The following is a 13,287-nucleotide window of genomic DNA, read 5'->3' on the forward strand; positions in this document are numbered from 1 at the left end:
TGTTATCTCCTTTGTTGTTTTGAATTAACTATTTCAGTGATACTTCTTTTTATCAGCCACAGGAAATATGATTTCAGATGAAGTGGGGGGATTGGAAGAATACAGAAACCAGAATTTTGTTAAACGTACACTTGTCAAAACTAATGCCACTCGCTGCATTGAAATAGCATGCCAACATTGCATGTGATTTTGAATGAAAATAATCCAGTTCTTGAATAACAGAAGCTGCTTCTGATTTTAAGCCGGGCTTCTCCCCTACTCCATTCTTAAGTTCATTGATTTATCAGGACATTTGTTATTTTCCTAGGCCATGCAGAAAAGCAGCAGTAGAAACTTCCTCGTTGATGGATTTCCTCGCAATAAGAATAACTTGGATGGATGGAACAAGCAGATGATGGATAAAGCCAATGTCCTGTTTGTCCTGTTTTTTGAATGTCCACAGGAGGTATGTTATATCATTATTATAATCATATAATGAGATGTGTTGTTATTAGTAGTAACAAGTGATGCAAGAAGACAAGCTTATATATCATCATGCAAAAAAAAAATAAAATAAAAATTAAAAATCTCTACCCAACCTCATTTTTTTATCCCCTCTAATATTTTGTCTAATTCTACCTTAAATTTATTCAAACTAGTCACCTGTACAATGATTGTTTGCTGATTGTTGGAACAAACTTCAGTCTGGAGGTTTGTTCCAAAAATCAATCACACTCTGACCAAAAACAAAAAATTATTCTTCTTAGCCACAGAAAAAATTTGTATACCATTTGCACAATGTGTTCAAAGTTTCATCCCTTGGTATACCCAGTGATATATTTACAAATGAGGTCCTTTTCTATACTGTCATCCTATTTTGATAATGAATTGATAATAAATATGTAAGAGCAACAAAGCAAAATAGCATTCCTGCTACTTTTCTTTGCTGCTCTTATATATTTATTATCAATTCGGGAAGAGCTTCTGAAAGCAGCTTTACTACGAATCAGAATTATGGTATGTGCATTACTTGTGTTCTTTTTGTGAAACTACCTCTAGCAGAACATGGTACAGCCATATTCATTACAAGGAACATGAGAAAGTTAAATGCAAACTGTTTTCTGATGAGATTATGAGGGCCCAAAGAATAGGGTCAGTGCCCTTGAAAGATTAAAAAAGAGGGACTATGAAGCACTCAACCACCCACCCAAATGCTTGAGCCCATTCTCCAGCATCATACAACATAAAGACATCCTCTGTAGCAAAGAACCTTGGTCCCACAGGAAGTAGTTCTAGTTGGTGATGCGACTGTAAGGGAAGTGGGAAATATGTTGTGCCAAAAATATAAGCAGAAAAGAAACAAGCATACGTTTGCCAGGGGGTTAAATTAGATGATATTGTAGAACAACTATCATCTTTTAAGGGCGAAAAAAGTAATATCATTGCACATATTTAGTATTAATGATATTAAGAGTAGGAAATCTGAGGATTTAATTAACAAGTACAAAGAAAAAGTTACAAGTTGGGATTGAAATTGAAAGTGTCTGTAATCCTGCCAAGACATAAGAGGGACTGTAAGATGAGAAAGCCTTGTCAATTGGTTCAGCCCTGGAGAGACTGTACAAAGCTTGTGGGGTAGAATTTTTCTCAGCATGGTCTGTGCTTGTTAACAGGAAAGTGTTTTTACATAAATGGATACACTTAAATAGAAAAGGTGCAAGAATATTCTGATATTAGGCAGGTCAAAAAACTGCTAGCTGTGGGGGGTGGGATACACAGACTAACGATAGCTACAGGCAGAGGCAAAAATGATCCTTGCACTACTGAAGCAATGCAAGAACTTATCCAGGCTTCTGGAAAGCAATGTGTTGGGGATTTTGAGACTCTGGTCGTGGGGGGGGGGTCATTGTAGAACAAGCAAATACATGTGATCTGCATAGTAAATAAATGTGATGAATTGGAAGTTCTGATGAAATCATCAAATTCAGGCATTCTGGGGATATCAGAGACATGGTGTCACTCAAGATATAAGAGATTCAGTTGAATATGGGGAGTACAATGTGTACAGAAAGAATGGACAAGTTCTTAGAAGAAAATAAAACATAAGGTAGTACATCCAGTTTTTGCACTGGCCATGGATGGCCAGTGCAATGTTGATTCAATTTGGTGTGGCATGTGCACTGGGAAAACAAAAAGTGGGGGTAGGGAGGTATTATAGATCTAATGAGGAGAAAACCAATATAAAACTCCATGACCTATATATTCTCCACAAGTTTTACTGAAATTTGTGAAATATCTAACTTGCACTTACAAGGAGCATTCAGTAAATTATCTACCTACCTGTGAAGAAAATGAGATAGAGGCAAAAATCTATTTTTATTTTTAAAGAATTTTATTTGTCTGGCAATGAGGAAATGCCAGACAAATAAAATTCTTTGTCCTGCTCATCAAAGAATGCATAAACAGCAGACTTTAGTTTATAATCATCAGCAAAGCAACATCTACGTACGTTTTCTTGAGGCGTCGAAACATGAAATTGTTATTGGGGGTCAGATCCAGACTGTAAAGTGGATGAGTAAGTTCTGTAAAGTCACAGCCTCTCAAAGCAGCAGCACACCTCTGGAAAGTTTTCCAAGGTGTTTTTCCTTTATGACATCCCTTAAGTTAGGATTCTGAGGAAATTTTGTACATTAACTACTTGGAACACAAGCACAGTCACTAGGAAGTCGTATGCACCCCATAAGCTTGCTGGCTGAAGGTTCTCCCCCACCCAAAATTTTTTGGGTGTGGGGAGAACCCTTGTGCTTCCATTGCATTGAATCTTGCTTGGTCTCAGAATCCCATGATGAACCCATGTTTCATCACCCATAACAATTCTGGAAATGAAAGTTTCAGGATCTCTTCCATAAAGCTTTAAATTCTCCTCACAGTACTGTACTCTGAATTGCTTCTGCACAGAGATCAGAAATCTTGGGGACCCACCTTGCACTGACCTAGTCATCCCCAAATATTCATGGAGGATGGTTATAACTGTTCCCTCAGATATGTCACATTCCCCAGAGATTTGGGACGCCTTTAAATGTTGCAGAGTCATACTTATGAACAGACATGAGATGCTAGCCTTGAGCCTCACCTTAGAGGGGAGCCTATGTAATCTCAATTTTTTGAAGCGTTTTTTTTTTTTTTTAACATGCTGATCCAAACTAGGGCCCACTTGTACCTACCATGTAAACAGACAGGTGAAATTTACTGAAAGTGTGGATGACTCATTTCTGTGAAACAACAGATGAATTTCCAGGATAAAGGAAAATCACTCTCTCCTAATTCTCTAATAGGGTACTTACATAAAAAAACAGGTTGACTACAGCATATTGTCTGCGTCAGGAATATGCTTTAATCTTTTCCACTGGCTATGGATACAAGGAAGCAGTTGACCAGTGCTCCGTACAGTATGTGGGTTGTTGTTTGTTTGCTATTTGGTTTTTAGGAGCATTAGCAACTAAGGCCATATTGCTCCAGGAATATGTGGTGGTCATTCCCTTGACCTTTCCGCATCCTCCGTATTTGGTGGTGATAGGCTCGAACCCTGGTCTAATCAAGAAGCGTGTGCTACGCATCGCTGCTCCTTCCCACCTGGCTACGGAGGCGCCGACAGTAATAGTATGTGGGAGAGGCGGTTGTAAATGTGTTACAGACACCACTAAATTGTGGAATGTTAATCTCTTTAGCTCTTAATTCATGCTTTCTACTGCAGCAGCTCTATTTGCTAAAGGCCAGAGGTGCGAACAAATTACAAGTCTCTCAAAAGCCTTTCATTATGTGGAAATTTATTTGTTGTACAGAAGCTATTTTAATTGAACCACCCATGGATTTGAGAATCTGTATAAGCGGAGACCCAAAAACTGTAACATTTAGTTTAATTGTTGATGTGCAAAGTTAAAGTGTGATATGTAGGAGTGCACACATTGAATTAAATATAGGCACATATCTATATCTTTGAAAATAATGTTGTAGTTTAATAAATTTTGATTCTGTTGTAACAGCAAATTTAAATATCATATCTATGTAATGTTTCATTATTTATTGTGAATGTTGTGTACATTTCCTTTATTGAAAGCCTTTTGGTTTCTAGGATGATTTGGTTTCTAAAATATGAGTTGATTCAAGTGTCAATTTTTTATATTGAATCAATATCATTATCATTTTAATTGCTCTTAAGCTATTTTACTATAATCTTTTTTTGAATTAAAAATCTAAAATTGTCAAACAATGAATTAAATGAAGCAGTAATTAAAACAATGATATATTAATGTTGAAAAAAGCAATTTCCTTTCATTAAAATTGTTCCTTTACCAGCTTTTAAATTAACTGTATTGAATATGCTGCTAGATGTAATATTAATTAATTATAACTTACTTTCCAAAAAAGGTTTTTGCACCACAAAAAATCAAATCAGACTTTCCAAAAAATGGTATGCCATTTTTTAATGTCTTTATAATACACCTGTTATAAAAATATAATGAAAAAAAAAATAACTCCTTTATTTTAATGTTAATTCATTCCCCCTTGACCACCCAATATGAAAAGAAGATTCGAATCAGGAGCAGCAAAATGAAAGAAGTGAAATGAACAACAACAAATACCCGAAAGAAATGCCATCAATTTTTTTTTTTACTATCCTCTGGATCTGAAAACAACAATGAACAAAAAGAAACCTCACAAGTAAGTCCATGTATTGTTTCATTGGCAAATTGCTTTGACTGAACATGAGTGTCAAAGAATAGAACGTATTGATATGGAGTTAATAAAACAGTGCCAAGAAAATTATTAGCATGATGTTTTGAAAAGTATTGCTACAATTCAATTATTAACCTTGGTGAAGCATTTAGAGGTAGCAATGACAATATATATTCCAAACGTAAAGGAAATTTAAGTTGTTTGGATCATCTTAGTCAATTTGACATATTTTTAAAAAATCATATAGAAATGTCTGCAAATTGCAGACCTGGTAAAACAAATTTCCTTTCACGCAAAACCTGTGGTGACTTTATAAATTTAATGGCAAATAAGACAGAAGAAACTTTAATATCTGAAGTAAAACAAGCTACATAGGCATAGCTTCGATAATCACTTTTCAGTGATTATCGAAGTTATGCCCAACATAAGTCACATCGATCAGTTAGTGCTTCAAAATCAGATATGCTTCAAAAGATGGTAAAATTAAAGAGAGATTCTTAGGTTTTCTTCCCACAGAATATCTTGAAAAAATCATTTTGACATGTTATCTGAGTTATCCATAGATACTGAAAAATGCAGAGGGCAAAGTTATGATAATGCTTCTAATATAGCTGGGAAATATTCAGGTTTACAAGCTAGAATAAGGCAGCACAGCCCCACAGCATTTTATATACTGTGTACTAATCATTCACCAAATTTAGTAGGCAACTATACAGCAGAATCTTGCTCCGCTGTATTACATTATTTCAATTTTGTCCAAAATTTGTATAATTTATTTTTTCTGCGAAAACGAAAAGATGGAATATATTTAAAATATGTTTACTGGTAAATTAATTTACATTAAAACGAATCAGTAATACGCAATTGTCAGCGAGAGCAGATAATATATCAGCAATGAAAAGAGGATATAAAACAAAAAAAAAAATTAAAGACACTCTTTTATCAATATTTCAACATCTGAACACGAAAAGCTATTTAGCCAGTTAGAGTGTACAAAATTAGCCACCCATTTTCAGTGAAAACAAAACTGTAGCTCAAAACAATGAATAGCTCTCAATGAATTAACAAAAGAATTGGAAACTGGGTTAGAGATCCCCAGTTTCCAATAAGAATATGGAATCATCATGATGCAGCTCTTGAACGGTCGCCTAAAACTACAAACTGCTGTGAGGGATTTCACAATGCACTTAATTCCCTATTCCACTGCAGTCATCCCAGCATGTGATTTTTGTTTGATGGACTGAAGAGAGACCTGGCTTGTCACAGATTGACACTGGCTAGCATGGGCAGGTCCGTCTAGAGGTAAAAAAGAGAAGATATGATGCACTACACTTGGTTGCCACTTTTTGCAGCAATATGAGCAGGTAGAAGACAAACTGAAATACTTCAGAATGAAAATTCTATTCAAATCCTTGACAAATAAATAAATCACTGAAATATGTTTGAATTAGTTGTTTGTTAATAAAAAAACCAAAGAGTGTTGACTGTTCACTTTGTAAGACAGAGAAAAAATAATTTTTATAAATAAAATAAAAGGCTTTAGTTGCAATAAAACCAGAGCATTTTTTCCTGTAATTTCCCTTACTAACATTTACATCCAAATATTCTATTTTATATTAAAATCAAAAGTTATATTAAAATACATCGCATAGAAGTAGAAATAAAATATATAAATTCAACATTTTGAAATATGAAATAATTTGTTTTTTTGTAAACTAAAAATAATGTGAGAATTTATCCGTGTGAGCAATTTTCCGAGTGGGTATTTTTCTTGTGAGCGTTTATGACAGTGGAGTTTTTTTCTGTGCAGAATTTTCATGTGTGCTTTTGTCAGGATTCCATTTTTCTCATACATGTTTTGCTTGACAAAAGCATAACCAAAAAAAAAAATGAAATAAAATAAAATACATAAAGGTATTAAAATAAAATCCTTCATAATAAAAATGTAACTTTTATGTTACAGAACAAATAATTTAATATAAAATAATAAACTTCACTTACATTATAACTATAAAACATCAGTGAGACTTTTGTTGCTGTGCCTTTGATGGCAGATTATACAGTAGACTCTCGATTTTCCAGGGTAGATGGTAAAATAAAATTCCCGGATAATCGATTTCCCGGTTAATCCAAAAATACAGCAAGTCCCCGACATACATAAGAGATACTTTCCAGGACTTATTATGTAACTCGAGAATGACTAATAAAATATTGCTACTATATCCCTGATATGCTAAAATTACCAAAACCACATAATATCCCCAGAAGAATGAAGAAAAATAGTTGTATTTTTAATTAGTTCAATTAAAAACTTTATCTGGGAACAGCAGTAAAGTAGCCAGAGTGACACATAAGAAAAGAAAACATAAAAGAAAGAAAAAAACACGTTAGTACTGTAAAAACTGATGTGTATCGTAGCTGTGGTTGTTATAGTTGACTTCATTGGTACCGATCCCTTCACCGCTTCTCATATTCTGTTTTTCTCCTTTATTATCGTGTTCACCGTTGCCACTGACAAATCTGAATTCCTCACAATACTTGTTAATGTTTGGCCATTTTCATACATCCTTATTATTTTAATTTTTTGATCCAACTCGATCGCTTTCCTTTTCTTGATAGATTTACTAGTACCGCTGTCACTTATTCTCTTAGTTGGCACCATGATAACAATCAAAATTAAATTTTCTGAAAAGAACTTCACAGGGTTAAGGCGAAAACTCACTATTATCATCCCACGTGAGCTCACATTTTACTAACATTTCTGGAGGTCACTACCATCCAAAGGCTATCCTGGGATGGATACCTCCTGGAAGAAGAAGAAGAAGAAGAAGACCTAGGAGGACATGGACGGATGGAGTACATGAGTGCATGACAGCCCGAGGCTTAACCGACCAAGACTCCTTAAACTGCGCTTTATGGTGGGAAAAAATTCCTACCAAAAAAGAACTTGTAGGCTGAGGAAACCCACTGTAAATGGAAACACTCCTCTTGAAGAAGAAGAAGATTACCATAAAACAATAAAAACAATTTGCACTTTCCGGGTTATTTGGGCTTTTCTGTTACTGCAATTCATTATAAACGGGTAGTAAACTTGATTTTATTGCATTTGTGATAATACCAATAGCTGGAATTCTGTTAGTTTTTAAGTTACAGTATTATTGTGAAATGTGTGTCCCTTTCACTGAAATCTTCAGTCATACAAATAACGTAACGTAAGTCTGAAGCTATGTAAGTCGGGGACTTAATGTATCAAAAAAGGTTCAGCAACCTACGTAAAAAGTATGGCGATAGATAATAAAACAAAAAAAAACTTACCACACACTACTCACGTGTCTGATACGATGCTTCCCTTTATTTTTTACGGTGTCACGTATGGTTTGGTCACCAACATTATAAAGGTTCATTAGAGATTTAACAGATGCACAGTTTCCAAACTTTTGAATAATTTCAAGTTTTTTTTTAATTGTGAAAGAACAACTCTTTTGTTTTCCCATCATTTTAGCGATTTCTGAACAAATAAAAAAAAAAAATAATAATAATAAAAATTCCGATATCCATACTTATATCTCGGCCTGACCCAATTTCTAGCGTTTCTCCCCCCCCCTCCATTTTTTTTCTTCTATTTTTTTTTATTTATTTATTTTTTATTATTATTAATTTTTTTTTTATTATTATTATTTTTTTTATTTTATATTTTTTTTTTTAGGTTCTAGCCACTGAAATCTCAGGAAATTAGGTGGCAGGACCTGCCAGAGTAAATGGTAAATTTCTAAAATACTGGTGTACCTGGTCTGCCTCCACGGGGTATAGTGTGGGCAACGGTGGGCCTCATTTGAGACCCAACGGCTAAAAGACTAGATGAACAACGGTACAAAACATTACACGCCACAATATCCACACACTTTTAAACCTCTGGCCTCTACAGTGTTCTGTATAACACCACAATGTATATTACGTGGAGATGGGGGAAACCCCTGGTGCCGTTAGACCCTAAACACACTATACACTATCCATGACATAAATAACAAAGAAAAATTTGCCTTTTGTTGTGTGCTGATTGAACACAACAGTCGACGTCACGCACTAAAACAAACTAAACATTTGGTCTCTCCTTTTTTGAGTGGTGGAATGCTAAGACAGCAGGGGTTGCAAGATAATAGGTACACTAATCTCCCAATGACGACTTATAACACTGCTGCTTCTTGTTGCTTATTTACGACTTGCAAAATATCTGTTTGTACCTATTCTAGTTATTACTTGAATTTTATGATTTCTGGTTTTTTTTTTTTTTTTTTTTAATTTTGAGTCTTGAAGTGTCCCAGTTAATCTGCTTAATCTGATCCCGGTAAATCGAGAGTCTGCTGTACTTCAACTTTTAGCACTCTGCATGCAGCACTAGTTTCATCCGTGAGACTACTCCTATGACCAGACTTAACAAAGTTTATCACTGAGAACAACGACTCACAAGAATAAGTTGTGAGAAAATTGTTAGTAATGCTGTTGACAGATTTTTTAAACAGACAAAAGTTTCAAGAATGGAATTACAAACTTTTAATACCTCATTTTCTGCAGTTTTCTATGCTAATCCCATCACTAATCATTCCCTTTCAGTATTTTCTAAATCAGCTCTGAGATCAATAAATTTTTGCCTCCTAATTGAGCTGCTCTGAAAATCAATCACTTGTACATCTCAAAATCATCCAAGTGAATCCACTGAAACATTTTCAGGTTCATTTCAGGTAGTTTTATACCGTGTGCAAACTTAATGAACTTTGCAGTTTCTTCCGATTCTCAGAACTTGACAAATCTTGAAGAAAACTGTTCAATAGCTGACTCAATGACATTCAGACAGCATTTGAAGGCTCTGATGGTCTGTTTTTTTCATCAGTTTCAAGATCAGTGATGTATCTTTTTAGGTTTGGAAAATATTTAAAATTGTGACTGTACCATCGCCTTTAAAAACTCACAGCTTAATTTCAAATGCCTTTATGTTATCAAACATAACATCAGGGATCGTGCCAGAGCCCTATAATTTGGCATTCAAGTCATTTAAATGTGAGCTGAAATCTGTAAAGAACATCAGAGTATAGGCTGGTTCAAAAACAAATCGCTGCGTGAATATAGCTATTTACTAAATGGTGTAACATCATTACATGCCTGGAAGAGGGAAGGGTGTGCACACGTCACAACTCAAGGTTTCTGAAGTGATGTTCGAGGTTTGAAATTTTTTTTGGGAAGGGCTAAATTCTGCGTGCCCAAAAAATTTCTATGCATTAGCATTAGTAAAGGCACATGATGCAAGAAAGCAAGCTTATATAGCATCGGCCAAAAAAAAAAAAAAAAAAAAAAATTTCATTTCACCCATCCACTCGCTCCAGATGTTTGTCTAGTTCTGCCTTGAATCTATTTAAGCTATCAACTTCTACAATGACAGATGGAAGTTTGTTCCAGCAGTCAACCACCTGCTGGCTAAAGGCAAACTTCTGCACATCTATCCTACAACTGTCTTTCCTCATTTTGAATTTGTCCTCTCAGGCGATTCTGAGCAAGAGGAAGAATCCCATCAGCATTGAGCATGCTCAAACCATTCAAACCTATATACACCTCAACCAGATTACCTCGCAGGTGCCTAGTCTCCAAACACTGTAATTTGCAAAACTTAAGCCTTTCTTCATAAGAGCAACCCTTTGTTCCATTCACTAACCTCATTGCCAATCTCTGTATTCATTCCAGCAGTTCTACATCCTTCTTAAAATGAGGCCTCCACACCAAGACTGACTGAATCTCAGTTATCAGTTGATTCAACTACTGCTCATCTCAGATGTCCAAATTATTTGCTGTATGATTCCTTTCGCCTCAAAGGTGGTACTTGTGCATATGTCCGTTCTGATATTCCCTGTCAGAGACTTGGCAATTTGGAATCTCCTCTCTTTGATCTTCTCTGGCTTAAAATCTCTCTACCTCATTGTGTAAAATTCATCTGTTGTCTCTACCGTTCTCCCAACTCCACTAATCACTTGGAGCTCTTTGACTTCCTCTCTTTGCAACTTGACTTTCTCCAGTCTAACTTTCCTAACAGTGAGGTAATTTTCCTTGGTGATTTTAACTTTCACAACTCCAGCTGGCTTCCATTTTCTAGTCACACCGACCCAGCAGGTCGAGATGCTGAGGCTTTTGCAATTACTAATGACCTAGCACTGATTGTTCATTTACCTACAAGAATAAAGGACAATCCTAATCATACAGCCAATACGCTTGATCTTTTTCTCACAAACAACCCTTCTAAGTACAAGGTTGAAGTGAGAGGTCCTTTAGGCACTTCAGATCACAACTTGGTGATTGCCTCTTCTCCAATGGAACCTTTATCTCATGGCTATTCCCAACCTCGTATTGTTTGGCATTACAAGAATGCAAAATGGGATGACCTGCGAGACTTCTTTTCTTCTTTTCCTTGGTCTGATTACTGTTTCAAAACTTCTGATGTCAACGTTTGCTCAGATCGTGTCAGTGAAATTATTCTTGCAGGAATGGAATCCTTTATCCCACACTCCACTTTAAAATCTCGTCCTTTATCTAAACCTTGGTTTTCCAATAAATGTGCTAAGGCTGTCCAAGAGAAGAACGTTGCATATCGTAGTTGGCTTGTTTCTAATTCTTCAGTTTCATTTTCTGCGTACACCAAAGCTCGCAACAATTGTAAAGCAGTTATTAATCAGTCCAAACTAGAGTTTGAACAGGCTAAGAGTAGAAAACTTGCTTCTTGCCCTAATGGTAGCCGAGCATTCTGGTCTCTTGCCAAAGCTATTGGCCGCAACTTTTGCCCATCTCTGCTCCGACCTCTGTCCAAACCAGATGGTTCTGTTGTCACTTCAGCCAAGGATAAAGCTGACCTGCTAGCATCCCATTTTTCTTTGAGCTCATGTATTAATGATCTTGGTAAAACACCTCCCACCATTCCTAACACGCTCCATTCAATGCCTCCTGTGGTCTTCCTTCAAAAGGATATCAGAAGGATTTTGATGAATCTTGATGCTAAGAAAGCTCCAGGTCCTGATGGTATTTCTCCACTTGTTCTCAAAACCTGTGCTCCTGAACTTACTCCTATTCTTTGCCGCCTTTTTTCACTTTCTTATTCCAAAGGTGTTTTTCCTTCTGCTTGGAAATTTGCTCATATCCAGCCAGTTCCTAAAAAGGGTGACAAATCCCTCCCATCCAATTATCGTCCCATTGCAATTACTTCTACTCTTTCTAAAGTAATGGAGAAATCAATTAACCGCCAACTCTTAAACTACCTAGAAACCTTCCGTCTGATCAACGATTGCCAGTATGGATTCTGTCAGTGTCGATCCACTGGTGATATTCTGGCTTATGTTACCCATTTATGGACTAATTCAATGGAAAGGTTCGGTGAAACACAAGTAGTTGCTCTTGACATCTCAAAGGCCTTTGATCGTGTTTGGCATAAAGGTCTTCTAAACAAGTTTCCATCTTATGGTTTGCCAACTGTTTTTAGTAATTGGTTATCCAGTTTTCTCTCTGATCGCTCACTGAGGGTGATGGTAGATGGCTCTCTGTCTTCTAACTTCTCCACTAATGCCGGTGTCCCCCAAGGTTCAGTTCTTTCCCCTACTCTTTTCCTCTTGTATATCAATGACCTTCTTCCATTGACTGGAAATCCTATCCATAGTTTTGCCGATGATAGCACATTGCATTCAACTTTCCATTTTGAGAAACCTTGTCCAGCTCAATCAGCTTCAAGTTCTCGAAAATCTGCTGCCAATTCCTTAAATGCCAATCTTCAGGTAATTCTCCAGTGGGGCAAAGACAACTTAGTTTATTTCAACCCTTCTAAAACTCAATCTTGTCTTATATCTCGCAAAATAGGATTCTTCTGCTCCTATGCTTATCTTTAGTGACACTCCGATTTCTAGGCAAAATGATATATCTCTTTTGGGGATTACCCTGACTTCTAATCTCTCTTGGCACAAGCACATTACAAATATTGCTTCCTCTGCATCTAAAAAACTTGGTTTTCTCCCAAACAGCTGCTCACTCTGTATAAATCGCAAATCCGCCCTGCCATGGAATATTGTTCCCACATCTGGGGTGGTGCCCCCAAAACCTCTCTCAGGCTTCTTGATTCCATTCAGAAGAGGGCAGTTAGGTTAATTAATGATTCATCTCTAACAGAGTCTCTCCACTCGCTGTCTCATAGACGCACTGTTTCTGCTGCATGCCTCTTCTACAGATACTTCCATGGGCACTGTTCTTCTGAATTGGCTTCTATAATTCCCGCTCTCTCTTTCAAAACAGTCCGAACACGTGCTGCCACCAGCCAACATCCATTTACTGTCCAACTTCAAACCCACAGAACCAACTTTTCATCTTCCTCATTTATTCATTCAACTGCCGTTTTCTGGAACAACCTTCCTTCATACGTATTTCCTGAAAATTACAATCTACAGAAGTTCAAGTCCAATATCAACAAATATCTTCTTTCGTCTTCTCGACCTCCAACCCAAGCACGGTACTAAGTACTATAGGTTATAATACCTCTCGTGTTTGGGGTTC

General features: G+C 36.3%; 1 protein-coding gene across 1 annotated transcript in view; it reads left to right on the forward strand.

The window, feature by feature from the left end:
* The window catches only part of Cmpk (cytidine/uridine monophosphate kinase Dak1), a 91,104-nt gene that overhangs the window by 26,926 nt on the left and 50,891 nt on the right, over nucleotides 1-13,287 (forward strand). The window contains exon 4 of the mRNA XM_090374862.1: nucleotides 308-445. Within this exon, the coding sequence (XP_090230988.1) occupies nucleotides 308-445 (138 nt within the window). The remainder of the gene's footprint in view (nucleotides 1-307; nucleotides 446-13,287) is intronic.

The sequence above is a fragment of the Mastigoproctus giganteus genome, chromosome 5 (assembly GCF_048544385.1).
Source record: "Mastigoproctus giganteus isolate SK-2022 chromosome 5, ASM4854438v1, whole genome shotgun sequence".
Lineage (NCBI taxonomy): Eukaryota > Metazoa > Arthropoda > Arachnida > Uropygi > Thelyphonidae > Mastigoproctus > Mastigoproctus giganteus.